This window comes from Camelus dromedarius, chromosome 9 (genome assembly GCF_036321535.1).
Source record: "Camelus dromedarius isolate mCamDro1 chromosome 9, mCamDro1.pat, whole genome shotgun sequence".
NCBI classification, from domain to species: Eukaryota; Metazoa; Chordata; class Mammalia; order Artiodactyla; family Camelidae; genus Camelus; species Camelus dromedarius.
The window spans coordinates 71,551,905-71,579,810 of NC_087444.1; the positions used below are offsets into that span (position 1 = coordinate 71,551,905).

Below are 27,906 nucleotides of genomic sequence, written 5' to 3' on the forward strand. Positions count from 1 at the left end.
TATTGAGCACCTAACTTCGGCCAGGCTGTTCTAGTGCTAAAGAAAACGTGCTGACAATAGAGAGCTCTGCCCTCAGGAGCTGGCATTCTAGTGAGGGAGAACCAATAATATAATGCCCTAAAATCAGTAACTACTATTTGCTAAACGCTTCCGATCCATATATTAACTCATTCAATCCTCGCAGCCTTAGACTGTCCCCATTTTACAGATTAGGGAAACGGAGACAGAGATTAAGCTACTTGCTCAAGGCCTGCACAGTCAGTAAGTGCTGAAATCGGATGTGAACCCAGAACCCAATTTTTAGCTTCGTTAATGATGTGATGTACCATAACAAGGTAGCGTAATTATAATGTTACATAATTTTAGGTCCTGAAAAGTTTTATTGACAATATCAAGCAGAGGAAAGAGATTGTGTTTTTGGTAAGAGGGTGTAATTTAGAAGAGGCAGGCAAGGCCTTTCGGAGGAAGTGGCCTTTGAAAAGAGACCAGACAAATATCGGTATCTGTGGTGGAAAGAGGTCCAAGTAGGGGGCACAGCCAAGGCAAAGGGTCGGTGGCTGGCACTGCAAGGCCATCCGTCTGGGATCCAAGGTTTCCAAGATTCCGGGTTTCCAAGATTCTAGCTTCGCAGGGGCTCTGGTTTCCAGGCCTTTAGCGCTCTGAAATCGTCTCAGATTCGACGTGTCTTACAGGCTACTGGCTGGCGCGCAAGGTTCTGCTATTCCCGCAGGGCCAGGGCCACTGCACTGGGCTTCACTTTCCGCGGGAGGGGTGGGGCGGGGGCCGGCCTCACCTGCGGGGGCGGGGCGATAGGTCGCCCCGCCCCTCGGCTCGAGACTAGGGGCGCAGCTGGAAGCGGCGGGGCGTGCGCAGCGTGGGGCGGCACCGCGCAGTGGGAGCCGGAGCAGTCCGCGGTCAGGTGGGCGCCGGGAGTGCGGGACGGGAGTGCCGGGAGCCGCGAGGATGGAGGTGGGGGCAGAGGATGTGGGCAGGGCCTGGCGCACCCCTGGGCCCACAGGCCTGATGACAGGGGCGGGCCTTGGGGTCTCTGGACGCCCCTTGCCCAGCGGGCACCGGCGGGTCTGGAGGCCCAGCTGGGGCTGCGCCCCCTCCCCGGTGCGCAGGTAAACAGGAGCGAGGACGGGGCGGGGCCTGGGGAAGGGACGGGGCCCTTGGGACGGGCCGGCAACGAACAGGCCTGGCGGCGGTGAAGCCAGGGTACCAGGGCCTGGGCCGGCCAGCCAGGGGTAAGTTGGGTGGTTTGAGGGGCTGGCCATGATGGAGGGGCCTCCTGCCTGCGAGTGTGTGCTTGTGCTTGTGCTTGAGGGATGGTGAACGAAGCTCAGGTGTGTGTGATGGTGTCAAGCTGTGGCTACAGGTGTGAAAGGGAGATGGACTGCGAGGGCACAGAGGGACTGTGCGAATGATGTGAAACCGATTCAGTGAAGTGAAAATGTGGGCGACCTCTGATTGTGTGTCTGTAATGCCTTGTGTGTGTGTTTGGAAGGGAGTTGAACTGTTTCTAGAATTGTGAGTGTGACCAAGAGGTTGTGTGGCCGTGGTTGTCTCTCTGCTTGTGAGATGGGTGAGGTGGCAGAGAGGTGGGCACTATGGGGTACAGGATGTATGTATGGGGTGTGACTGTGATTATTGTTGTCAGCTGTGTGGTTGGGTGCACCTGGCTGAACACGTGAAGGGGAGTTTGCTTTCTGGAGGATGGTATGAATGGGAGAGCTGGTGTGTGTCTAGGAAACAGCCTGAGTGATGTGTGGCTGTGGTCAAGCTGTATGTGTCGCCTTGACAGTTACTGCATGAGGTTGTGTCTAGAACATTCGGCTCAGTGTCTGAGATTGTGCATGATGTTGTGGGAGGTTGTATACGTCCACAAAATTGCAGGCGTAATGGTTGTGGTAGTCAGGATGACTGTCGATGAACTTGTGTGGTTGTGAGTCTGAACATTTATGTGACTTGCATGTGGAGTGTGAGACTATGGTGTGTTATACATATGCACACATATATACTATGTAGAGATTGATGTATACATGAGTACATAGATTGATACATACACAAGCACATATATAGAAATATATACATGAGCACATGTATACATAGAGGTTGATATATACATGAGCACATATATACATAGACAGATTGATATATACGTGAGCACATATAGAGAGACTGAGGTATACATGAGCATATATATACATAGAGATTGATACATACACAAGCAAATATGCACATAAAGACTGATGGTGGTGACGAGGCTGCGGTATATAAATCCCACAGGATTACCTACCTGCCCTTACTGTGTGTTTAAGTGTGTGTGATCATGAGCATGCGAGCGGGTGCAAAGAGCAGTGGGCTGCTCATGGTGGGAACAGTCGCTTGAGTGAAGTAAGACTGAGAGGGAGCATGCGGAGAGCATCGGACTACCTCTGTGTCTCCGCAGCTGTCCGTGCCGTGAGCACCCGCTTGCAACAGTCTAAGAGTCTGCGATCAGGGGTCACTGGAGCGTCCGTGCGCGAAGCTCTGAAGTGCATCTGTGTGTGTGAGTCCCTGGCTGGCCGGGGCGGTGGAGGAAGTGGGGAAGGTGGTGACAGGTCCATGGCGAATCCTGGGAGAGTGTGTGTGCGTGGAGGTGGCGTTGGGTGTAGGATGGAGAGCTGGCTGCTTGCAGAACTGTGTGAGGGTGGGAGAGGGCATGTGTCATGAGCCTGAGTGCAAGGAGACAGTCGAATGGGAATGATTTGGGATTTGGTTATATTTTTGCAGGTGACAGAGTTGAGTGAGGAGACAGGGAGGTAGTTTCTTCATTGCTGGCTTCTGTTTCTGAAAGGGAAATACACCTGTGTGTTGGGTTGTATTTTCTTTTTGGGGGGGGGTTGGAGGGTAAGTATTTGGTTTATTTATTTATAATTTTTAGAGGAGGTTCTGGGGATTGAATCCAGGACCTCTTGCATGCTAAGCACTCTACCATTTGAGCTATACCCTCCCCCCAGGAGCATAGATGTGCTATTTTTGAAAGAAAAATGCATTGAATGTATCTGTGTGTGCACCTGAGTTAGCGTGCTGTTAGGTTGTATTTTGAAAGGAAATGTGGATGGGTGTGAATGTGTGTATTGTATTTTTTTATTACTTTTTAAAAACTTTATTGAGGTATAATTTCTGTACAGTAAACTACACATATTTCAGATGTACAATTGGATGAATTTTGATAGATGTATGCACCAATGAAACCACCACCACAATCAAGATACCAAACATTTAAAAGAAAGTATGTGCATTGTATTTCTGAGAGAAGGACGTGTATTACGTTGTGTTTCTGAGGGGTGTGTGTGAGAAGGCATATATCTGAGACAGTGTGTATGTATATTGTATCATATTTGAAAGAAGAGAAGAGTATGTGTTATTTCTGAGAACCCTCAGCTCTCACACAGCCAGGGTGACATCCGTGGGCCACGCCTGCCACACGTGTGTCCCAACACACCTTGGGCAGGCTGGACCTGTCTGCAGCGGAGGGTGGAGCCTGTTTCCTCTGGGTCTGTCAGTTCCTAAGGCCCTGGGAGCCGCCACGTGGGGCCCCCTCCCTGACGTCTCCAATCTGGAGGCCTCCTCTGCTTCCAGCACCCCAGCCCCATGGCCCTCTCCTCCCGCCCCACCCCCAGTGGTCTGACTGGTTCCCAACAAAAACACCCCGAGAATGAGCTCACGGAGAGGCTGCCGCCTCCACACATACGTCCGCCCCACAAGCCCAGGAGGGGAGGGCATTTCCAGTCCCAGGTGACACAGCCCGGAGCACTGGGCCAGGGTATCCGGGGGCCTTGGGGTGGGCAGGGCTGGCCGGGTGAACTGAGGGCAGGTGGGAGGCCAGGAGATGGCTGTTTGTCCTCCTTTGGTTAATTGCACATAGTGAGATTTTGGAGTTGCCTTCGGGGCAGGGCCCTGGGCTGAGGACAGGCAGAGGGAGACTAGAATGTTCCCAGCTGTGGGCTGGCCGGGATGGGTGTGGGACAGGGTGCTGGCTGGAGTGAGGAGAGCACGGGAACAGAGGGCTGGCTGGGCTAGGTGGGTAGGGAGGTAGCTGGGAGGGGACTTGTGAACCCTAATGGCGTGGAGGCTGAGAGGCTGGCTTGCCTGGCCCTGGCAGTGACCCTCCAACCCCGGTCACCCCCAGGAGCAGCAATGTCCGTGCAGGTGGCAGCCCCCGGAGGCGTGGGGCTGGGCCCCGAGCGCCTGAGCCCCGAGGAGCTGGTGCGGCAGACGCGGCAAGTAGTGCAGGGGCTGGAGGCCCTACGGGCAGAGCACCGCGGCCTGGCCGGGCACCTGGCGGAGGCCCTGGCAGGACAGGGCCCGGTGGCTGGCTTGGAACTGCTGGAAGAAAAGCAGCAGGTTGTGAGCCACTCGCTGGAGGCCATCGAGCTGGGGCTGGGCGAGGCCCAGGTATGAGGGGACCAACTTTGAGGGATGTGGCTCAGGCCTGAGTGGGAGGACCCAGGGGTGAGGGGACCAGGTTTGCAGTGGGGGGCAGCCTGGGTAGAGGGAGGCCTGGGGGAGCCAGGCCTGGGAAGGGGAGGCTCTAGTCCAGAGATGGGATCCCTGGGCTGTGTTGGGGGCTCCTTATGTGTGACAGGGAGCCCTAAGCCAGATCAGGTCCCTCCGTAGAACTGTGGGTCCTGGGGAGACTTTGGGATTGCATGGGTGGAATATGAAGTGTCCCTGAGCGGAATTTATGCACCTGGGTGAAGTCAGAGGAGTCCCTGGGCAGGATTTGGGTGTGTCCCTGGGAGCCTCTGAGCATCCCCGGAGCCCCATTGGAGGGGTCTCCGTATAATCTGGGGGATCCTGGAGACCATGCGGGTGCTTTGGCTTGGTTTGAGGCCCTGGGCTGGGTTGGGGGCTGTCTGGCAGGGTAGGGACCAGACCTCTGACTGGCCACCCCTGACCCCCGGCAGGTGCTGCTGGCCCTGTCAGCGCACGTGGGTGCACTGGAGGCTGAGAAGCAGCGGCTCCGCGCGCAGGCCCGGCGGCTGGCCCAGGAGAACGCGTGGCTGCGGGAGGAGCTGGAGGAGACGCAGCGGCGGCTGCGGGCCAGCGAGGAGGCCGTGGCCCAGCTGGAGGAGGAGAAGAACCACCTTGAGTTCCTGGGGCAGCTGCGGCAGTACGACCCGCCTGTGGAGAGCCAGGTGCTGTGGGACTGGGCGCAGCGGGGCCCACGATGCGCTGGGGACCGTGCACTCCTTGGATACCCCACCACTCCCCATCCCTTCACAGAGCCCCAAGTGCCCTAGACCCTCAAAAGGACCTGCTGACCCTGGGTTTGCAGAACCCCACAAAACCCAGACCCAGTAGAACTTCCACAGGAGCCCCCTGCCCTAGCTGCTCCACAAGGCCCAAGGATCCTCCCCGAGGCTCCTGGCCACCACCGCCCTCAGACCCTGAGATTCAGGACCCCAGTCTCTGAAACCCTAATCTTCCTGATGCCCCACTTCCTGTCTTCTCTGCAGCAGCCTGAGTCCCCCCCTCGCCGGGACAGCCTGGCCTCCCTGTTCCCCAGTGAGGAGGACGAGAGGAAAGGTGGGTGTGGGGATCTCAGCCCCAGGACGAAAGGCCAAGGCTGGGGAGGGAACTTTCTTTCGCTGGACCCCAAGGTCTCTGAGGGAGGATGGGGAGGTCAAGGTGGGGTGTCAGGATGACTGATGTAGGTGGCTATGGGGGGGTGGGGTGACAGCGGGCAGGTGAGGCTGGGAGCTGTGAACCAGGCATGCCAAGGTGGCCGCAGCCCCACAAACCAGGTGGCTCCTGTGTTTACATCCCACAGGCCAGTTAGTTGCCTGTGATCCCAATCCCAGAAGTCAGTGTAGGGGCCCATGGTCCCCAGGGCCAGTGAGGCAGCTGTAGCTTTGGGGTGTGTGTGTCCCCTCCTGTGGGGCAGTAGGGGTGGGAGGCCTGCGGTGACTCGGCGTCTGACATTCCCAGGTCCTGAGGCAGTAGGGGCCGCAGCGGCTCAGCAGGGTGGCTATGAGATCCCAGCCCGCCTTCGGACCCTGCACAACCTCGTGATTCAGTACGCAGGGCAGGGTCGCTACGAGGTGGCTGTGCCACTGTGCCGCCAGGCCTTAGAGGACCTGGAGCGGAGCTCAGGCCACTGCCACCCTGACGTGGCGACCATGCTCAACATCCTGGCGCTGGTGTACCGGTGAGGGCTGAGGCTGCCGTGGCTGAAGGGGACTGGAAGGGCGGGTACCTACTGTTGGGCAGGGGAGGGGGAACCCTGGTGTCCTGCTTGGCCAGGATAGGGTACCTGGGATGGTGGTGGGGAGAGGGGAATGAGATCTGTGGAGGCCACTGAGACCCAGGCAAAGAGGAGACAGTGTGCGCAACAGAGACCTCAACAGAGTAGGGAAGAGACCTGGGGTGACAGAAGAGTGCAGGAACCCTGTGCGTGACTTGGGAGGTGTGGGGAGACCCAGAAGGGACCCCCAAAGGGCGCCACCCATGCTTGGTTCTGCCAGGTCCCTGGGCCTGCCGGGTTCAACCCAGCCCATGGCCCCTGCTACCCCAGGCTGGCCAAACCCCCTCCATCCCTGGGCCGCCCCACAGGGACCAGAACAAGTACAAGGAGGCCACAGACCTTCTCCATGATGCTCTGCAGATTCGAGAGCAGACGCTGGGCCCTGAGCACCCGGCGGTGAGTGGGGGCCCAGGAGAGAGGAAGGGAGGGCTGTGGCCTGTGCCTTCCCACTCCTGACCCACCTCCTGCACCCCACAGGTGGCCGCCACCCTCAACAACCTGGCCGTCCTCTACGGGAAGCGCGGGCGTTACCGGGAGGCGGAGCCACTGTGCCAGCGCGCCCTGGAGATCCGAGAGAAGGTTCCACCCCACCACCCCTCCCCAGCTCCCATGGAGCCCTTGTCTGCATGGCTCTTCCCACTTAATCCTGAAGTGCTCAATTCTGTGGCTCTCGCGTGACCCTGATTTACTCCTGTGGTCTCTGACCTTCTGTGCCCCTCCCATCTAATGCTGTGAACCCCCAGTCTGAACCTAAAGCACTTAGTTCCATGACCCATCACCCTTGACCTAGCATGAGCTCCATTTGACCTTGACTCCTGACTCTGTCGCCTCCTCTTGTAACTCACCTCATTCCCTCACCTGGTCCTGACCTTCCAGCCCCACAAGACCAGTACAGCCCCACCCCTGAGCTACCTGTTTGACCCCATAATCATGAGGTTCTGGGCCACCGTGACCTCTGACCTTACTAATCCCCAGTTTGATGGGGACAACTCCTGCCCTTCGCCTCCAACCTCATGTAACTCTCCACTTCGATCCTCTAATCACCAGTGGCTCCCTCCATGGCCACTGGCATCCCGTGGCCCACCAATCCCAGATGACCCCAATGACTTGTGACCCGATGACCCCTAGGTCCTGGGCGCCGACCACCCGGACGTGGCCAAGCAACTCAACAACCTGGCCTTGCTCTGCCAGAACCAGGGCAAATTCGAGGAGGTGGAACGGCATTACGCGCGGGCCCTGAGCATTTACGAGGCCCTGGGCGGGCCCCACGACCCCAACGTGGCCAAGACCAAGAATAACCTGGTGAGGGGGACCCAGGAGGACTGACAGGGGTCTAGTGCTGGGGAGGCACCCATTGGCTCCCTGGTGGGATACTGCAGAGGCTGGGGCCCCGTCTCTGCCTGGCCCTCGAGGTATCCCATGAGACTGCTCAGCACAGATGGTATGGAAGTGTCCGGAAGCAGGCAAGTTGGCAGCAGCCAGAGAACAGCTCCAGTCAAAGCGGGAGCAGACGAGAGCATTTATTGACCTAGGCCCCCTTCTTAGTACTTGCCCTGCACTGTCCGTTTCTTCAAGGGCCCTCTGAGGTAGGTGCTCCCCTGGCCCCATTTGGCAGAGGAGGAAACTGAGGCACAGAGAGGCAAGCACTGGCTCTAGGCAGAGTGGGGAACAGGCTCCTGCTCTGAGCCAGGAAGTCAGCTGCCCTATGGGCAGTGGCGGGGCCGGGCTCCGAGCCCACTCTGCTGTAGGCTGAGGCCTTGAGTGTTGGTGAGCCTGGGCCTCCTCCTAGGGGGCTGGGAAGGACCAGCCTGGGTGCAAAGCCGGGGCCTGGAACGCTCCCAGATTTGAGCCAAGATCAACCAGGCCATCCCCTCCCCTCAGGCTTCAGCCTACCTGAAACAGAACAAGTACCAGCAGGCAGAAGAGCTGTACAAAGAAATCCTCAGCAGGGAGGACCTGCCCGCCCCTCTCGGTGAGCCCCAACCCCTCCCCTCTCCTCCAAGTGGCTCCTCAGCGTCCTGCCACAATGTCCCCATCTGTTCCCCAGGAGCCCCCAACAGAGGCACAGCTGGTGACGCTGAACAACAGGTGAGAATAGGCTTTGCTTCAGCTCCCAGAGTGGGGACGGGGGCTGGATGGAGCGAGGGGTACTGACCGGTATCCCCGGTGCCCTCCCCAGACCCTTCGTCGGAGCAGCTCGTTCTCCAAGCTCCGGGAGTCCATCCGACGGGGAAGTGAGAAGCTGGTCTCTCGTCTCCGAGGCGAGGGGGCAGCGGGGGCAGCCGGGTGAGTGTTGGGTCAGGTCAGCGAGAGCGTGGACTAGCTGCAGAATCTGTAGCCCACTCCTCTCCTGCTCAAGAACCTTCCATGGCTCCCATCTCCCCTGTGACACATACTATCAAACCTGGTGCTGGAGAGACTGTTCCCAGCATGGGAGCCAGAGGCTCTTGGACTCACTCGTGCCCCACCCCCCGCCCCTTCCTCCGCAGGATGAAGAGAGCTGTATCGCTCAACATGCTGAACATGGATGGTCCAAGGGCTGCTGGGACCCAGGTGAGGGGCACACCCAGGTCAAAGATAGACTGGCAGGCCCAGAGGCGAGGGAAGGGTGGGGATGGATGGGTTTGATCTGGGTAGAGGCAGGGGGATGGGGGGACAGGAGGATGAGCACCTCAGCCAGCGGGACAGACAAGCTGGCACCAGGCGGCCAGGGAGTAGCCCAAGTGGCAGATGGAATGCAGCTGGGTCAGCCCCTCACCTGCCTTCCACTATCCCCTGTGCCTGTCCCCAGTTCCCCAACCGGCACTTGAGTGAGGCCTCTCGGACCCTCAGCGCCAGCACCCAGGACATGGGCCCCCGCTAAAGTCGACTTGGCTGCAGCTTCTGGGGACAGGTGGGAGAGAGGTGGGCAGAGGGGAGTCCGTTCATCTCCATGGCTCTCCCCTGGCCTCCTGGGGGCCCCCACTATCTTGGGCTTTCCTGTTGCCCTCTCCTGCAATTAAAGGCTGTAGATTTGGCAGCCAGAACATCTGCCTCAGGTTTCCTCCCTCAAGGTGCCCTCCAAACCACCCGGATCCAGGGCCAGGTCAGACTCGGAGTCACCACAAACACTTTTTATGGTCCCAGCCCCCTCACGCTACAGCTGCTGCGCGATCTGCTCTATCCTCCGCAGCGTCTCCTCTGACTCCAGCTGCTCCAGGCTGAGCAGGGACAGGCCCAGCTGATCCTCCTGAAGGGGAGGGAGAAAGGGGGGTGTCAGACAGCTGCTGCGCTTCCCAACACAGGGGTCCACAACTTGGCCAGTAGTGACAGGAGGTGGCTACAAGACAGGATGTTTGAACGTCAAACACCTGTATAAGCAGAGCATCCCATCCCTGTAACTAGAAGACAGGCTGAGGGAGGGGGCGGTGGCCAGAGAGCTGTGTCCGGGGCCAGCTCAGGGCTCCCACAGGAGACACACGCTGACATCTGTTGTCCTCGACTCTCCCCCCCAGTTCCCAGGCTTGGCACATGGATGCACACAAACCTCTCCTCGTCGGGGGAGGGCTGGGGCTCGGGGAGAAAGCCAAGGGACCTTCCTGGAAGAGGAGCTTAGCTGCCTCGGGCTCACCCGGTGGAATGGCTGTGCCATCTGCCTCAGGAAGTACTTGGCGACCTGGACCCCCTCGTCAACGGTCAGGTTGAGGTTGGCGTCCGTGAGGTGCTCCTGGATCCAGCGGGGCAGTTTCCCCCGCTTGTCCGCCCGGGCAAACCGCTGGGAGTGGGAGAGGGAAGGTGTCCGGACACCGATGGGGGGGGCCTGGGCCCCCTCCCCCTCTGGGAAAAGAATGCCAATAGGCTGGCTGGCAGAGGCCCCTGAGCCCGCACCTTATCAGCGAAGACCATGAGGCCATAGTCCGTCTTGCCCCTGATGGCCCGTCCCACACACTGGGCTGCATGGCGCATGGCATCGAAGGTGAGAAAGTCGTTCTCTCGAATCTGGAATTGGTCCCGAAGGTATTCCAGCCGCGCCTGTGGGTGTGGAGATGGGGGAGATGTCCCTCACACAGTCCCGGGGGGAGGGCCCCACGGAGGCCTTAACATCCTACCAACCCCAGGCGCTGCTCACCTTGAGAATGCGGCTCTGGGTGTAGACGTAGGGGACACCAAACATGATGACGGCCCGCCCGTAGTGGTGCACTGGGTGGGGGGAATGAGAGGGGTTGCCACTGTGGCCGGCTGGAGAGGGCTGACCTCAGGTGGCCCAGGAGATCCCACTGTTTGAGCAGGTGTCCCCCCAGGGGCCCTGACAGATGCCCAGGGATGGAGGGAAGGGGAGGTGCGTGCCCAGGCTGTGGGTGGCCCCCTGCGGGAGCAGAAATGACCAGGGCCCCACGAAGGCACTCAGGGAGGGGAGAGCCTAGTCCACTCACCGAAGTCGATTCCCTCGGACACTTTGCCTCGGGCCACCGAAAGCAGGATGGCCCCACGGCCGTTCTCACAGGCCTGGGGAGGGAAGGCCAGGACATGAGATGCATTACCTCAGAGCTGTCTCCTCTGGCCCCTCTCCACACCGAACTTCTGGCACCCACCCCCATAATACCCACCTCCTGGTACTTCTCCAGGGCGACGCTGGTCTCAGCCCCGTCTTGGGTCTCGATAAAGAGCAGCTTGTTCCTCTGGATGTTTTCGAGGATGCCCTTAGGGGAGGACACCAGGGAGGTCAGGGTGTGGGTTGGTAGAAGGTGGATTGAAGGACAGGGGAGTCCTGGTTAAACTCAAGTCTGCCCTGGATTCCCATAAAAGGAACCACTTCTTAGTTTGCCCATAGGAGACTTGGTAGGGGGTGGCACTGTCCAGCCTCACTTCTTTGGAAAACCCTGTGGTCAAGGTAGGGAACATTTCAGACAAGTAGGACAGGCATGTGGCTCAAGATGGCCTATCAGGATGCTCCACCCTGCAACTGGTGATTGGTGGAGAGGCTGATGTAGGCCAGGCAAAGCCAATCAGAGGCTGCCTTGAAATTTCATATTTGATACTGTAAGAGATGTGTGGTACTGATCAAGGACAGACATGTGGATGGACCAGTGAGACAAAACTGTCACTTGTGCCATTTAGTGGGGAGAGCTCTTTTCAGTAACTGGAACTGGAGCGATTAGATTTCCACATGGGAAAAAAATGAACCTTGACCCCTGCCTTACATCATACACAAAGGTGAATCTGAGGTACCTCACAGACTTAGACATGAAAGCTAGAACTACAAAGCTTCTAGAAGGAAACACAGGAGACCATCTTTGTGAGCCTGGGGTAGACAAAGTTTTCTTAAATAGAACACAAAAGGTACTCAGGATGTGGGGCCCAGGTGGCCAGCAGCCACCTTTCCCGTGTGGAAAGAACCAGTCTGAGGACAAGACCAAGGTCCTGGTTGTGAGCGGCTGAGGTTCCCACACACCCCCACCGGCACCACTCCCCGGTGCACCTATTAGCCTGGTCCGCTCATCTCACCCCACAGAAGTGCCTGCTCTAACTCACTCCTGAGTGTGCTCAGAATCAGAAAGGATGGGTGCCCCGCCCCCACCCACATCCTGTTGGGTGCTCAGCTGTGATGAGCCTCATTTCCAGAATGTCCCATGACCTTGTGCTCACACTCCCCAGAAGGGGCTCTTGCAGGCTCTTTGCCCTGACACTCTGTCCAGCCTTAATTCTCCAGGACCTTCCCCTAGCAGTGCTGCACCCAGCTAGACACACCCGCTACCCAGTGTCCTCACACCAAGCCGTACGTGCTGGAGGGACACAGTCATAGGGTGACCCTGAGGAGAGCAGAGGGAACAAGGAACCCAGAAGGTGGGGTGTGGTCACCTCTCTTGAGGGGTATGCCTTTAAGGGACCCAGCGAGGCCACTAATGTCTTAGTTCTTAACATGGATGTGAGGGGAGGAGGGCACAGGAGTGAACACTATTTACTCTTTAAACTGTCCATCTGTGTTTTATACACTGTCCTGTTACCTATGACACATGTCACCATTTAAAACACAAGAGGAATGAGGCCAACACATAGAGGAATGGAGCCAAAAGCTGAGAGGGGGCCTTCCCAAATGTGGGTGGCTGGGCGTACCTGCTCGTACCAGGAGGCCACGGTGCTCTCCATGTACTGGTAGCTGGTGAAGAAGGCCACGATGCCATCGGGGACCACAGCGGACATCTCCAGCAGGAGGTTTCCATAGTTCCGGATCACCGCTGCAAGGGGTCAGAGGACGGACTCTCCTGGCCTGGTCCTTCTCCGACTCCCTCTCAGAGCTTTCCTGTCTATTGCCTTGTCCTGAACATGGAATTCCTAGAAACCCCACTGAGGCATCTGTCAGGCTGTTCATCCACATCCCACTTCTCCCACCAGATCCACAGTGGCACCCCACCCCCTGAAGTTGGGTGTGGTCACATGATTTGCCATGGCCAATCAAATGAGTGCAGAAAGGGCCGTGTGTCACTTTTAGGTGAGAACTTTTATGAACTAGTGCATGGTTCACCATGCTCCCTCCCGTCACATCCTGCCACCACAGTGCTGGGTTCAATAGTGGAGGTTCCCAGAATGAGGAGACACAGGGCAGACCCCCACCAACCCACAAGGGCAAGTACTATGGGCAAGAAGTAATCTCTGTGTTAAGCCACTTTGATTTGAGGGAGTATTTGTTACTGCAGCATGACCTAGCCCATCCTGACTGACACACCTTCCATCTTGGGACCCGTACAAACCACCCTCCGTGGGCAGCATACCAATATCTTCCCGGGTCTCAAATTTGGAGCTGATGGCCACCTGGTCATTTCCACGGCCAATGATCTGGAGACAGCAAGAGAGGTCATAATAAGTCAAGCAATAGCAATCTGTCTGATGTATGAGGGCCAGATGCCTGCTCGTGCTGTCCTAAGCTTTTTATAGACACCGTGTCATTGAATGAACCCTCAGCTGCCCTGTTATCTGCATGGCAAAGATGACCTAAGGCTCATAGAAGCAAGGTCACACGGCAAATAAATGGCAGAGTCGAAGCTGAACCCAAGTCTGTGCATGTGTCTCACCAGCAAGTGCCCTGTAGCCAGCCCCGGCCTCCAGGCCAGTCAGTTCCAGTATGGTCTCTCACCACCACCCCAAAAGCTACTGGTGCAACCCAACCAGCAACCTCACAAAAGCACGATGCAGTGTGTGGTCAGCACCAGTCCACGATCCCTGAAGGGCAATTCAAAAAGCCAGAGTACTCTGGAAATGCCAGGTGTTTGGCACAAACTCAAATAGTAGCAAAAGCTGCCCTGCCCTGAGCCTATTCAGAGTCCTGACTTATCTCCCTTAGTCTGTCTCGTTGAAACGCTGGCAGAAATGTAACTTTCACTGGAGGGACTTACCCAGACCCCACTGGGACTGTTCCACACCCAGGCTGGAAGGCCTGGAAAATTCTCAATTCTAAAACATATCTGGTCCCAGGACTTCTGGTATGGGACTGAGGGCCTGTGTTATGATGTTCATTTTACAGAGAAGGGGACTGAGGCAGAGTGGAAGGGTCACTTACCAAGGTCACAGCCAGATGATGAGCCAGGCAAAGCCACGTTAACCAAGTAGCAGGCCCTGGGCCACACAAGCTTTTTTCACACCCACTATCTCACTAAATCCCCTCAAGCACCCAGGGAGATCAGGGAGAGGGCAGTCCCATTTCACAGATGAGAAAACAGAGGTTCAGAGAGTTACACTCACAGGGAGCAGCAGCATCAAGCCCAAGTCTGTCTGAATCCAGACTCTGTACCTGCAGCTAGAAAGCTCTCCCGCCCTCGCTCCCATCTCCCCTCCCCCATCGCCTCACCCTCTAGCACGCACCATGGGGCAGAGGCAGACCCGGGCCAACGTCATGGTGAAGGTTGCCATGGTGACAGGGTGGAAGTCCAGGATCTTGGGGTAGATGTCCAGTGGGGACAGCGTCTGTAGCAGGGACAGCAGGAGGAATCTTAGCAGGACTGGGCAGGAACCAGGACCCCTTCTCCCCAGTACAGTGATGGGGGCTGGGGCGGGGAAGGGTCCTTACCCCAGATGTGATGATGACGGACTGGAAGCGCTCAAACACAGGCTTGATGGCCAGCGAGGCGTCCATGCAGCTATGGGGAGCAGATGAGGGTGGTGAGGGCCAGGCTGGGGGGTGGGGCTGGGCCCCTGGGGGCAGTTCACACTCCCTCTGGGGTCGAGTCTCACCTGAAGTGCAGGATGGGGTTGGCAATGGTCGGGGTCCTGTCATCAAAGGGTTCGATGATGATGGTGAAACCTACAGGGGGCCGGTGAGATCCCCCGGGCACCAGTCAGGACCATGCCCACTTGGCCATTCCCTCCCCTGCTTTCTCCCTCCAGCTAGGTCCCCCTCCTCCACCTCCCTCAGTGAATGGGACCAGCCACCAGCACCCCAAACATACAACCCAGGCATCTGAGTCCAAAACACACCCCAATCTGCTCACTCCTCCCCACATGACATCTGTGCAAATGTTCATGGAGGACCTGAGCCAAGAGCACCAAAGGTTCACCCTTCATTCTCCCCAGGGCACAGGGGCCCACCCCGACACCCAAGCCAAAGCCTGGAGCCTTCTCCCACGACCTTTCTGTCTAAGCCATCAGGAGGCCAGTCACCTCTGCCTCTAAAGTCTATCTGCAATCTGACCACTCCTGCCACCCCCTGCCCAGTCTGGCCGCCATCACCCCCCTGCCTAGACTACTGTAGTCGTCTCCTCACTGTGCTCCCCGCTCCCACCCTTGCTCCCTTCACAGCGGCCAGGCAGACCCTATGAAATCCTGAGTCAGGTCACAACCCTCCCCTGCTTGGAAGCCCCCCACACCCCTCTCAGAGTCCAGAATTGTCTGTGGGATCCTGCCATGCGGACCCTGTTTCCTCCTTGCTCACGGGCCTCCTGCCTAACTTTCCATAACCACCAGGCTCATTCTACCCCAGGGCCTTTGCACTTGCCCCACTGCCTGGAAAGCTTCCCAAGGCAGCTGGCTCCATGTGGTCATTTGGAACTCAGCTCAAATGTCAGATGCTCATAAAAGCCACCCTGGCCACTCCGACCACTGCAAGCATAGTCCAACACAGTGACATGTTTGTTTCTCACAAAAACTGTCACTTTCTGGAATTATCTTCCCTACCTATGTTTGCATCTTTGCTACCTGTCTTCCCTGCCAGAATGTAAGTCCTGGAAGGTCAGGAGTGAGGTCTTTCTTGGTTCCTGCCATTTCCCCGGTGCTGGACCTGGCCCGTTTGTTGAACAAATAAATGAATGAATGAGTTCATATATTCAATGTCACTTAGTAAAAATTTTTGTTAAAAGTCATCAAGTGCCCAGCCCTGTGCTGGTGATGCAGCAGCGACTGAGATGGCCCTGGTCCTGTCCTTTCAGGGCTCACAGTCCAGTCCCATGGAGTGACCACTCCAGGTGGGAAGGGCTGGGACAGCAGAGCCTAGGAGGGGGCCTGACCTAGCCTGGGAGTCAGAAGGGACTTCCTGGAGGTAGAGGAGGCATCTCTACTGAGCGGAGAACTGAAGGCTGAGGGGGAGACAGTTGAGGGCTGAGGAAAACGGGGAAGGATGCTCCAGGGAAAAGAATATGCGATGTTGGTAGACGGGGAAATGGGGAAGAGAGGAGAAAGACAAAAATATGGGGTGGACAGAGAGATGGACACAGGAGGAAGCTTCCAGGGAGACTTGCTGCTGATCGGCCCTGGGGTGGTGGGGACGGACTCTCTACCTTTTTGCCAAGGCTGCCGCAGGACGTCGGGCAGGCCTGACCTAGTTTCCTGGATAGAGGAGTAATCCCCGGGGATCAGACTGAGCCCTCAGCCAGCTTAAAGCTGAGGAAGGGGAGGGAAGGCTGACCGATAAAGCCTCCACAACACTTCTCCTCTCCGGGGCGAGCTGGAAATCTGAGCATCAACCTCCACTCCTCTCCCTCTGGGGCCCCCCGCACCCAGGCACCAAGTCCCCCCTTTACCTCCCACATCTCTCTCCAACCCCTCCCTCCTGGCCTGGCTCAGGCTCCTCCTCTCCTGCCCCCATCCCTGCCTGCCTCAACCAAGCATGCCCAGAAAAGTCAATCTAAAGCACAAATCTGACCCTGCCTCTCCCTTGTTCAGAACCCGCCATGGCTCCCCAGTGCCACTGGGAGCAGAACGTCCAACTCCTTACCACCCCAGTGTGAGCAGACACCTCATACCACTGCCCAACCCCGTGCTTCTCCAGGCTACAGCCATAGGGAACCTTTGCCAACACAAATCTGAGCACAAAGCTTGCTCAAGAACTGTTCATGGCTCCAAAATAAAGCCCAAACTCCCGAGCCCACCCCTACAAGATCCTGCATGTCCAAGTCCCATAGGCAACTCTCTAGACTCCACCGGATCCTGATTCCAGCTGCCAGGGGCCGGCAAAGGCAGGAAGAGATCACTTACCCTTGGCGTAGGTGCTGACGAGGGTGGCAAAGTTTGCAAGGAGGGTGAGAGGGGAGAAGTCGGCCAGGTCGGCGATCTCCAAGGTGTGCAGGAGGGAACGGAGGCGCTCGGCACAGAATCTGGCGGGGGGGCGGGGGTGGTGAGGCAGGGTGAGGGGAGGCAGTGATGAGCTCCAACAGGACCAGCAGGCTCCCCTCACTGTCTCCCCAGCTGCCTGGAAGCTCCCCGAGGGCAGGGACTGGGTCTGTTTCAGTCACCTCTGTGTCCCCACGCTGAACAGCTGCACATCACATGAGGCCGCAGCTGTGCGGCGGCCCACCCAGAGCACTGATCAGAGTCACAGGGTCGTGTCATATGCAGTCACTCGCATAATGCAGGTTCTCAGCCAAAACCAGAGACCCACGGCCACCCCCAGAATCCCACAGTCACAGTGTGACTCCTGCACAGCCATGTAGTCATATATTGAGGCCCAGAACCTCTCCCAATGTCTCAGTCACACCCACCACCCTCGGTGACACACACAGCATCAGAGTCCCACACGCTCACGGAGGACAATCTTGCACAGCCTCACAGAACCTTCCACACAATGTCAACAGCATCATGGACACACAAGGTCACGCAGGCTGGCTTGAGGCTCCCACCCTTCAGGGATGGGTCATAGAGGAATAGCACTGGGCATTGAAGCCAGGCAGACGGTCAAGTTTAAAACCTGCTTCCTGAACGTCCTTTCAAGTTTGTCCTCTCTACCCACAAGGCTCCATCAGGTGCCCCCTCTGCATTCCCTCAGCCTCCAGGACCCCCCCACCCCAGCCGGGGGCATCCCTGTCTGGGACGAGCTGTCTCCCCACCTAGATTGTGAGCTCCAGGGGGACAGGGCCAGGGCTCTCAGTCACCAACTGTGTCCCTATCACAGAGCAGGCACTCAGGGCACAAGTGTCACATGGCTAAGATCCCCTCTGTCCTCACAAGTCTCCCATCGGTGGGGAGAAAGGCGAAGCCACACTGTGGGCTGCCCCACCCCCTCAGAGGCAGAGCAGCCAGGAGCTTCAGAGCCCCACAGACCTGAGTCACAACTACCCTGCGCAGGGCTGTGTGGCCCTGGGCAATGGCTTCCCCTCTCTGGAACACAGCATCCTCAACAGCAGCACAAGGCGAGGACACTATTACGGTTCTGTTCCATATGGAACATAAAGCACTTAGCTCTGCACCAGTGCTCAAGACCCAGTAAGTTACCGGTGTTGCTGCTTTCTCATTTAACCACCACAGAAATCTGGGAGTAAAGGGACTGACCCCCTACCCATTTTACAAAGGAGGAAACTGAGGTTCAGAGAAGACCAATGACTTATGCAAAACAGCACAGGAAAAGCACAGGAAACTCCACCTTCACTCTCAGGTCCATTCATTGCCTGTTCTGTGATGGGGAGACTGACCCACCCCACCCCAAACTGCACTGAGGGAATACTCCTGCCCTGGGGGGACAATGCGAGGCACTGGTTGGGGGAGATGAGCCGGGGGAGTGTTTCACAGCATGTTCTCCCAGTTCCAACTCTCTGCACCTGGTCAGGAGCCCCTCTCCAGGGCAGCTCCCTCCACTACCCCTGCAGCCCCAGGTGGAAACACTTCTGAGCTCTGGGAAGGGCCAGGGCCCTCGCCACCCCATCAGTTCCTCCATCCTGCCCGCCCCTCTGTAAACAGCCCCTCCATCAGGTTCTCCCCAGGTAAATTATCTGATCAAGCCATGGGCTGCCTGCCAGGCCCCTGCCCAACACAGGGCCCCAAGACCAGCTCCGATCTTGCCCCTGGACCTGCGGGCTCTGACCTACTGTGTCATACGTGCCCCCCCACCCCCCCTCTTCTTCCTTTATTCCTGATGTCGGCTACATGATGACCCCAGGACACAGGCTTAGGGGACAAGGCTGGGTGAGCACTCGGAGCCTGCCCCAATCCCCCCTCAACCCCCGGCAGGGCCCGGCCCAGCTGCTCGGGCGCACCTGAGGGGCTTGCGCTGGATGCAGACGCGCTGGGCCAGGCCGCTCAGGAAGGCGGGCGGGCTCTCCTGCACCACGTGCTGCACACGCAGCCGCCACTTGACATACTCCAGTAGCCGCCGCAGGAAGCCCAGGAAGTGCTCGGCCGTGCGGATGGAGCCAGGCACCGCCTCTGTGGGGAGAAGGGGTCAGCCATCTGGGGCCTCCGGGTGGACTGGGTGGGGGGAGTGGCTGCAGGCGGGCGGCGGCTCACCCTGCAGCACCTCGTCAGGCAGCACGGGGTTGGCCAGGTGGGCGTCGGTCTCCCTGGCGGCGCTGGCCTCCCGCAGCCCCTCCACCAAGCGCCGGTACTCGTCCCGCAGACGCTGCGCATCCGTCTCCTTGATCCTGTGGGGAGACGGGGTGTGGGAAGAGCTGGGCTCACTTGGGGGGCACCGGCTTGGTGCTGGTATTCTGGGGTGGGGGAGGCAGGTCAGGCAGAAAACAGGGACTTGGGAGAGGTCAGGGCGGATGGAGGGGGCAGGACAGACATCAGGGTCTACCAGTCGCCAGCACCCCCACCTGAGCACTGTCTTCTGCAGGGTCTCCAGGTTGCCCTGGCACCGATCCAGGGTCCGGCGGGTGAGGTTGACACTCATGGAGTCAATGCAGACATTGTCTAGAAAGGAAGGGGGAGACAGCCGGGCTCAGCCAGGTGGACAGAGTGGCAGTCTGAGGGGCTGGCATCGGCTCCCCACCCTGGGTCCCTCCTTACCAATGTTGTGGGCCTCATCAAAGACTACGACAGCCTTGCGGGCCAGCTCCTTGGACACCAGGTCTGCAATCTTGGGGTCCAGGAGGTAGTGGTAGCTGTAAACCACCACGTTGGCATGCAGGATCTGGGGGCCGAGGGGGGCAGGGTTACCCCAGCCCACCTGCCAACACCCACCCCAGGGCCCTGACGCCCCACCTCCATACGACACCACTTAGCTCCCTCACAGGCCCACAGAGGCGAGGAAAGAGACAGAGGCAGATGGACAGACACAGACAGGCAGGCAGAGGCGAGGCGAGGCCAGAGACAAGCCACGAATATAAGCAAATGGATAGAGACAGACTGACAAACAGACTAGGCAGATAGACAGACAGATGGGCAGGCAGCCTGCAACCCTCACATTCCCATCTGCCCAACCCTGCCGGCCTCCTCACTGAGTATCGAGCAAGGAAGTATGGGCACCAGCCCTGGCGCCGTCCCAGGGCCTTCAGGTCGTCCAGGTTGTAGATGCCGGCAGGGAGGGGCACCTGGCGCCCATGCACATCAAATTCCTGGGGTGAGAGGGTACATGGGGGTCAGGGAGATTGGCTGTTACAAGCGGCCTCGCCCTCCCTTCCTGCCTCCCTCCTCACTGCCCCCCGCAGGCACCTCGTAGAAGCGGCAGTGGGGCAGGCTGTGGTCCTGCTGGTATTGCGCCCGCACGTAGGAGGCCGTGAGGCTGTGACATTTTCCATCAACATCCTTCCCAAAGCGCAGGGGCGTCACCTGGGGGGCCAGGAAGCATCTTAGTAGTGAGAGAGGCCAAGAAACCCGACCACTCAACACCTAATGGCTAGGTGGGATGGGAGGCCGCCGGTCGGTCTGGGAGGGGTGAGACTCTGGCATTTTTGGAAAACATGAGCCTCAACCTGCTTCATTTTTAAACAGTTAAGACACCTGGAAACTCAGTACAGGGTACAATTGTTAGGCTCTTAAATTATTATTATTATTATTTTTAAAATTATTTACTTAGGGGGGAAGTAATTAGGCTTTTATTTATCTTTAATGGAGGCACTGGAATTGAACCTAGGACCTTGTGCATGCTAGGCATACACCCTACCACTGAGCTATACATTTCCCCTTTAAATTATTATTTTTAAAACGTTAAGCCCTATATAATGTCAGTGACATCTCAATTGAAAAAACATTAAGCCTTGAAGATTCTTTAGCATGTAGATTAAAGATAACTGCTCTATTAGGGGGAGGTGGGTGGGAAGGCACAGACTGGGAGTTCGAAATTTGTAGATACTGCCAGGTATATATAGAATAGATAAACAAGATTATACTGTACAGCACAGGGAAATATGTGCAAGATCTTGTGGTAGCTCCTGGTGAAAAGAATGTGACAATGAATAAATATATGTTCATGTATAACTGAAAAAATTATGCTCTACACCAGAAATTGACACATTATAAACTGACTATAACTCAATAAAAAAAAAAAAAAGATACAACGCGAGTTGTCTTATCAACTGTTTAATATTAGTAGCCAGAATAAAAGTTTAAAAAAATAGGAAAAATTATATATGGCTATTTCAGGGACAGAACTATTCTCAGTAATGTGACTATAAAACTATCCTAAGGAAAGAGATTCAATTTTGCATATTTGAATACATAGCTAAACACATTGTCTGTTCTACTGTAACTTAGTCAATGTCTCCTTTTACTCTTGGGAATATTTCCAGAGTCAAAACAAAGAACCTTAATCAAAAATAGAAAAAAAGAAATAAATAACTGCTCTATCTTTTAAAATGCTGAAACAGCCAGAACCCTGGCAAGGTCCAAGCAACAGAGGAGGTTCTGATCTGTCTGAGAACCTGCCTTGCCTGGGCCCTGCTGGTGGCCCCATCACAGCCCGAGGATGCCTTTCCTCAGAACAAAGCAGCTTCCCTCACCAAAGTGAAGTCTCTGAGGCTCCTACCCTTCCCTTTCACATTTCCTCTCTCACGAAGACCTGTGCTACTTCTCTTTTTGTTAAATACCTTTACGTGTTAATTTTTAGAGACAGGTAATACAAATACGTCATGCAAGGTACACAGGTTAAAAGTGTCATGGATGCTCCCACAGAAAGGTATTCTAAAACTTGGAAAATTTTAACTAAGTTTGAAGCAGAGACTCAGCGGCAAATCTATTTTGAAGAGCTCAAGTCAGCTCAAACGAAGACCATCAGTTACACTTTTAAGTCCTTCCAAGATAGCAGGCATATGGAGGAACAGCACTGAGATGGAAAGATACCTGTCCCAATCTTTAGCATTTCCCAGATCACTATACATCTCTGGAGACAACCAAGATCCTTCCAGAAATATAGTGTAAATTTGCTTATGCCGTCTTATCACATTCCCAGAAAACCTAACCCATTTCATCCATTTTCTATTTCTTACTTTCCTAAGGGGGACAGAACCACCACGTGACAGTGTTCTGGGCACACACATAACATCCATTTACTACTTGCTACCTCTTAATTGATGGCTCTAAGTTTAAATTCATAATTTAAACTTTTATTTCAAAGAAAAGATCTTGACACTTTGCTCCAGAGCCTGTGGAGGCTTTCATATATCCCAGTCATCCTTGCTATCAGATAACAAAGGCTGAATATAGTTATGTTCCTCAACTCCACGTAGCAACAGCAGAATGACGCAAAGTCAGCTGTGCAGCAAGGAAGAGGCAGGGATTTTTTGGCACTACAGCATAACCAAGAATGGGGAAAATTCTCATCCACAGGTTTAAACACAGTGCTGGGAGGGCCACTTTGCTTTAATTACTATCCATCATCTGTACCATTTCTCGAAAATTCTCACAAATAATGTTACACAATATATATTCCAAGAGTTACCCCACGTAAAGCACTTAAAACAGTGTCTGGTACATAGTAAGCCCAATGGTTTTGGAACATAATTGAATAACAACTAATATTCTAGGTATCATATGCCAATATATACATTAATAGCACTATCATTTCTAATATTCTTTTAGCTCTTCATATACGGTAAGGGCTATGCATGCATTATCTCGCCCAATCTTTTTTTTTTTTATTATTGATGAGATGTAACTGACATATAACAGTGTATGTTAGTTTCAAGTATACAACATGACTCAATACTTGTAGATATAAGGAAATGACCACCACAGTTAAGTCTAGTTAACATTCATCACCACACATAGTTACAATTTTTTTTCTTATCATGAGAACTTTTAAGGTCTACTTTCATACATGGAAGCAACCTAAATTTCCATGGACAGGTGACTGTATAAAGAGGTTGTGGTGTACTTATATATACAATGGAACACTACTCAGCCGTAAAAAAGAATGAAATAATACCATTTGCAGCAACGTGGATGGACCTAGAGATTATCACACTAAATGAAGTAAATCAGACAAAGACAAATATCACATGATATCACTTGTATGTGGAACCTTAAAAAATGATACAAATGAACCTATTTACAAAACAGAAACAGACTCACAAAACAAACTTATGGTTACCAAAGGGGAATGGAGGTGGGGGTAAACTAGGAGTTTGGGATTAGCAGATACTAACTACTATATATAAAATAGATATAAATAAGGCCCTACTGTATAGCACAGGGAACTATATTCAATAGCTTGTAATAAACTATAACCAAAAAAGAATATGAAAATGGATATATCTGTATCACTGAATCACTATGCTATACACCAGAAACTAACACTACATTGTAAATGAGCTACACATTAATTAAAAAACATAAAACTATCAGGCAACATTCATGTCAGAACTATACTCATTAGTTAACTATACATATAAAAATTTAGCAAAAATCAACAAAAGCAGTCTGTGAGAAACAAGTGGCTACATGGAATTGACAATATTGTATTGTGTTTCACTATTATTTCTAAGTTGTCTGTACCTATTCTTTGTATCAGTAGAATTTATAAATTATGTATATATGTACATGGATACTTTTTTTTTTCCTGGAGAGCCAGTCAGCCAGCTGTCAAACACTTACTGGCACACCACACAGAGTATTAGAGTTCCTCATTACGTCTAAGTGTTTGAAATAAAGTTTGAATGAAACTTAAAAAAAAAAAAAAAAACCCCAAACCCTACCCTCTTAGAAACTTTCAAATACACAACAAAGAATTATGAGCTACAGGCAGCACGCAGTAGAGTTGCCCCTCAGGATCCAAGGGGGATTGGTTCTAGGTCCACCCCACGGATACCAATAACTACAGATGTTCAAGTCCTTTATATAAAACGGCACAGTATAGTCAGCCCTTCCTATCCACAGGTTCCGAATCCACAGGCATGGAGCGCCAACTGTACGTTACCTTCCCGTGACTCATTTTATTTCATAACTGGAAGTCTGTACTAATGGGTGTACCTTCATCCATTTAGCCCAGCCCTCAACAGCCCATGCCCAATCTTTTATCAACAACTATACGAAGCAAGTAATTCATTATCCCCATTTTACAGAAAGGAGGACTGAAGCCCAGACAGCAGAAATCACTTATGCAAGAGTATCTGGCTAGTACATTTCAAGGCCAAGAAACCAGACCTGCCAGACTCCAGGGGCTGCCTTTTTCACCTATGCCAGGTTAGGGGAAATGGGAAGGCTCCCTGGAGGAGATGTGCTTGCCTGGGCCATGAACCATGCATGAGTAGGCATTTGATGAGTGAGAAAAGAAATTGTGCGGCCCCTGCATATCCCCCTGAGAGGCCTCTTCTGGGGATTTAGGACTCCTGGTTGGGTGGAAGAGTTTCCTCAACCCTGAGGATGAGGGCAAGGGGAGGAAGGAACACTCACCTCAGGATGAATACACAGGTTCTTCCGGGAGCTCAGAGCCAACCCCAAAAACGGCAGCTTCTCGCCCTCCTGTTTCTCATAGAAGCTAAGCAACTTTCGAAGCTCTTCAATCACCTGTTCCAGTTGAGGAGGGAGGGGGGACTTGGCCTCACTGAAAGCACAAGCTCCCGCCCAGCCAGGCCCCAGCCCCTTTCCCAGCTTTCCAAACACCCTCAAAGCTACAACGGCAACCACCTGGGAACAACGAGTTAGGGGAGAGTGGGGAAGCAATGGGGTTGGGCCCGGCTCACCTTCTCAATCTCAGGCACAGTCCTCGAGCAGTAGATGAGTTTAGTCACCTCCAGTGGATATGCCTGCAGACAATACGCTCAGCCTCAGCCCCTGTCCAGCCTCTTCCCCCTTCTCCCTCCAAGGGCCCAGCAGGTCACTTACCCGCTGGTATGCTATAATCAGGGCCAACAGGGACACTGTCTTCCCAGTGCCTGAGGGCATCTCCAGGACTCCATGACCCTGTGTGTTGGGGGCAGGAGGGACAAGGCACAGGTTCTCAGAACTTCAGGGACACAAACCCTGGGGACCATCCCCTCGCCCCCAGGAATGCCGTCTTGGAAAAGCAGGATAACACAGCAGTTTAAAGTCTGGGACCCAGGGGTAGTGGACTTGAACCCCATTTCTGCTTTTATTGAGTGGTCTTAGGCAAGCGCCTTCGCTTTTCTGGGTGTCAGTACCCTCTCTTTTTTTTTTTAAGGTTTTTTTTTTTTTACTTTTTTTTTCTTTTTTAATGGAGGTACTGAGGATTGAACCCAGGACGTCATGCATGCTAGCTCTACCATTGAGCTATATCCACCCCTACCCTTCAGCTCTCAAATGGCCCTAATAAGCTCTTCTTCATAGCATGACTACGAGGATTAGTGAGAAACTGGGGCCTAAATATTTAGCATAGTATCTGACAGGTAGTGAGCCCTCTTTCTTTTAATTTAGCAAGCACCTCCACAGCACTTACTCTGTGCCTGGCACTGTCTTACACCAGGGTTTCTCAACCTCAGCTCACTTGACATTTGGGGCCAGATAATACTCGGTCGTGCACCGTAAGTTTAGCAGCATCCATGGCCTCTACCTACGAGATGCCAGTAGCAGCCCCCACTCCACTAGCAGGACAACCAGGAATGTCTCCAAACATTGCCAAATGTCCTCTGGGGGTCAAAAATGGTCCCCAGTTAAGAACCACTGCCTGACTTAGTGAATTAACCCATACAGCCCTCATATTAACCTCGAAGGTAGGTATTATTACCATGCCCATTTTACAAAGGTGAAAACTGTGAAACTGGGAGATTAAGTAATTTACTCAAGGGCACACAGCTGTGGATCCAGGATTCCAATCCATGCAGCCAACTCCAAAGTCTATGTATTCCTAACCAAACTACTGAGCAGCTCAGTCTCTGATAAATGTTAGCTGCTGCTGTTATTATTAATGTTATTATTTCACACATCAGGAAGTAGGCAGTGCTGGCTTCCCAAAGACCTCATTGCTAAACGCTAGACGTCCTGCAATCTCAGTCTTAAGACGCACGTGTGGCAGCCCTGTCAGGTGGGCAGCAGCGGGCGCAGCCCACCCACCTTGGCATCCAGCGTGCGTTTGAGCTCCAGCATGTAGGAGAACTGCTCCGGGTAGATGTAGTCGTATGGGAAATGGACCAGCAGCCCGTCCACGTTGAGCCTGGCGGCGGGGGCTGCCGGGTCAGTCCCCCATCCCCTCAGCCCCTCTCCAGCCCCCACACTCCCCTGTCGTCGGGCCAAGAGAGGTTACAGGCCCAGCACCAGCCTGCTGGTCGTCCCGGATATCCTCCCGTTTCCCCCAAGCCTCCGAGTCCTTTTGGCATCTCACCGCAGACCATCCCCATTACCGCGGCAACCCCCACCCCACCGCTTCAGCCTCCTCTCGTCCCGCTGGGACCCGAAGCGTGCCCACGGGTCCCCGCATCTTCTAGACCCCCGCGCCCGCTCGCTAGCTGCAAACCCCAGATCCCCTCTCACTTCATGGCGCCAGTCGCGGCTTGAAGCAGCGTGGACCCGCCTCCTTCATGAATATTCAGTAAAGGCAGGATCCGCGGGGCAACCGCGAGGGGGCTACTTCAACCTTCGTCACGACGCCATTGGTTGATTCCGCCCGTCACTCTGGGGGGCGACGTAAATCGGGATAATACGCGTGCGCACGGAAAAGCAGGGGTAGGGGGGCGGGCTCCGGGAGAGGTGGTGCCGAAGGCATAGCTGAGGATCACCGAGTACCAAGAACAAAACATGAAAGGAAGAGAACCGAGAGAATCGATCCCACTCAACGGGATTTGGTCTTCCTGCGTCTGTTCAGATTATCTGAGTAGCGAATACATACTAAATTTCATCCTATTATATTCTAGATATTAAGATTTCCTACCTCCTTTCCCCCCTACTTTAACAAGGTAGCCAGGGCTAGAATGTGGGAGGCCAGAGAGGGTTCCTAATCCAGTCTGGGGGATCAGGGAGGGCTTCCTGGAGGAGTTGTCTCTTTGAGAACTGAAGGTGAGGAGTAGGAGTGAGGTAGGATAAGGTGGGGGTGACGACGCTGCAGGCAAAAAGGACACCATTGGAGGCAAGTAGAAAGCAGAAGAGTAAGCAGCATGATGGTGCTGGAGTGCGACATGGGGAACAGAAACTTCTCTGAAATAGAAGACACCAAGATTTACTCCCAACCACCTGACGTCACATGTATTTGCTCTTCCCAGTTTGTTCTCCTTGTACATGGCACTGCAAGGGGCACTTCTGTGGCATCTCTTAAGGCTCAGGGTCATGTCAGCAACCTCACTAACTGGCTCAGCCCCCATCCCAGCCCTGCCCACTCTGGGTCCTCATTATCTGGGGATGATTCTGTCTCCCCCATCGGACTGTAAGCGGCTGAAACTGTCTTGGTCACCGCTGTATGCCTTTTGCCACCCAGTACAGGGTATGTACAGAGTAGGGGCTCAGTGAATATACGCTCAAGTCCCTCACAGTCTGCCCTCTGTATCCGCGGATTCGGAACCCGAGGACACAGAGAGCAAACTGTACTACGACATTTTATATGAGAGACTTCAGTAACCGCAGATTTTGATATCCGCAGCAGTCCAGAACCAATCTTCCCGCTTATACCAAGGGATGACTGTATTTCAGTCTGCCGTTGATTGACCAGAACCTGCGGATAACAAGGCCATGTGTAATACATCACTACATCCAGCTTATGATCGGGGTTACTCAAGGGTGTGAATACCAGGAGGGAGTGGGGAAGGTATAGCTCAAGCGGTAGAATGCATGCCTGGGTTCAGTCCCCAGTACTGCCTCTAAAAATAAATAAGTAAACCTAATTACTTCCCTCAACACACGCCTAAAAAAAAAAAAAAAAAAAAAAAAAAAAAAAAAAAACCAGGAGGAAGGGGTGATTGAGAACCAATCTTAGCAGTCATTCCTCCTTCCTCCTGGTCTATGTAGTTGCTGCTCCCTCTTGTCTGGAAGGCTTTCCCCTCTCTGCATGGCTTTCTCCCTTGTATCCCTCTTCCAGGTCCTTTCTCCAGCAAGGACTTTCCCTGACCACCCTATTT

At 54.5% G+C, this 27,906-nt stretch overlaps 2 protein-coding genes and 1 non-coding gene across 7 annotated transcripts; 1 reads left to right on the plus strand and 2 right to left on the minus strand.

Annotated features, from left to right (window-relative positions):
• The first annotated feature begins 835 nt into the window (after positions 1–835).
• Positions 836–9,321, plus strand: KLC3 (kinesin light chain 3). Of its 4 annotated transcripts, XM_031458860.2 has the most exons (14): positions 863–919; positions 2,453–2,551; positions 4,178–4,443; positions 4,956–5,186; positions 5,508–5,577; positions 5,980–6,199; positions 6,604–6,691; positions 6,773–6,874; positions 7,424–7,597; positions 8,177–8,267; positions 8,343–8,383; positions 8,475–8,581; positions 8,785–8,848; positions 9,087–9,321. In XM_031458860.2, the coding sequence occupies exons 3-14, from the start codon at positions 4,186–4,188 to the stop codon at positions 9,156–9,158; spliced, it is 1,518 nt and encodes a 505-aa protein (XP_031314720.1). In that variant the 5' UTR covers positions 863–919; positions 2,453–2,551; positions 4,178–4,185; the 3' UTR covers positions 9,159–9,321. The 4 variants fall into 4 exon arrangements, with proteins under 4 accessions (XP_031314719.1, XP_064345492.1, XP_031314720.1 ...); XM_031458859.2 differs by lacking the exon at positions 2,453–2,551 and having other exon boundaries at positions 836–919; XM_064489422.1 differs by lacking the exon at positions 2,453–2,551 and having other exon boundaries at positions 836–919; positions 5,511–5,577.
• Positions 9,322–9,393: 72 nt separating this feature from the next.
• Positions 9,394–26,495, minus strand: ERCC2 (ERCC excision repair 2, TFIIH core complex helicase subunit). Of its 2 annotated transcripts, XM_031458854.2 has the most exons (23): positions 26,333–26,495; positions 25,916–26,015; positions 24,731–24,808; positions 24,589–24,651; positions 24,299–24,412; positions 20,123–20,239; positions 19,909–20,025; positions 19,478–19,601; positions 19,285–19,381; positions 18,977–19,110; positions 18,727–18,895; positions 16,736–16,854; positions 14,501–14,570; positions 14,337–14,406; positions 14,132–14,233; positions 13,045–13,108; positions 12,389–12,510; positions 10,882–10,974; positions 10,708–10,780; positions 10,404–10,474; positions 10,163–10,306; positions 9,906–10,049; positions 9,394–9,524 (listed from the first exon to the last, which is right to left on the minus strand). In XM_031458854.2, the coding sequence occupies exons 1-23, from the start codon at positions 26,335–26,337 to the stop codon at positions 9,432–9,434; spliced, it is 2,283 nt and encodes a 760-aa protein (XP_031314714.1). In that variant the 5' UTR covers positions 26,338–26,495; the 3' UTR covers positions 9,394–9,431. The 2 variants fall into 2 exon arrangements, with proteins under 2 accessions (XP_031314714.1, XP_031314715.1); XM_031458855.2 differs by lacking the exon at positions 25,916–26,015.
• On the minus strand, positions 22,112–22,250 carry LOC116155008 (small nucleolar RNA SNORA46). The gene has a single exon (XR_004139042.1). It is a non-coding gene; the product is annotated as a small nucleolar RNA SNORA46 (small nucleolar RNA).
• Positions 26,496–27,906: the final 1,411 nt, after the last annotated feature.

Excerpts from the sequence above, each read along its gene's own strand:
- KLC3 (XM_031458859.2), top strand. The coding sequence starts at position 4,186 with ATGTCCGTGCAGGTGGCAGCCCCCGGAGGCGTGGGGCTGGGCCCCGAG. Across the intron at positions 6,692-6,772 it reads TGGGCCCTGAGCACCCGGCG|GTGGCCGCCACCCTCAACAA; the intron begins GTGAGTGGGGGC and ends TGCACCCCACAG. Across the intron at positions 8,582-8,784 it reads GGGGCAGCGGGGGCAGCCGG|GATGAAGAGAGCTGTATCGC; the intron begins GTGAGTGTTGGG and ends CTTCCTCCGCAG.
- ERCC2 (XM_031458854.2), bottom strand. Across the intron at positions 10,307-10,403 it reads CCCAGAGCCGCATTCTCAAG|GCGCGGCTGGAATACCTTCG; the intron begins GTGAGCAGCGCC and ends CCACACCCACAG. Across the intron at positions 9,525-9,905 it reads TGGCACAGCCATTCCACCGG|GAGGATCAGCTGGGCCTGTC; the intron begins GTGAGCCCGAGG and ends CCTCCCCTTCAG.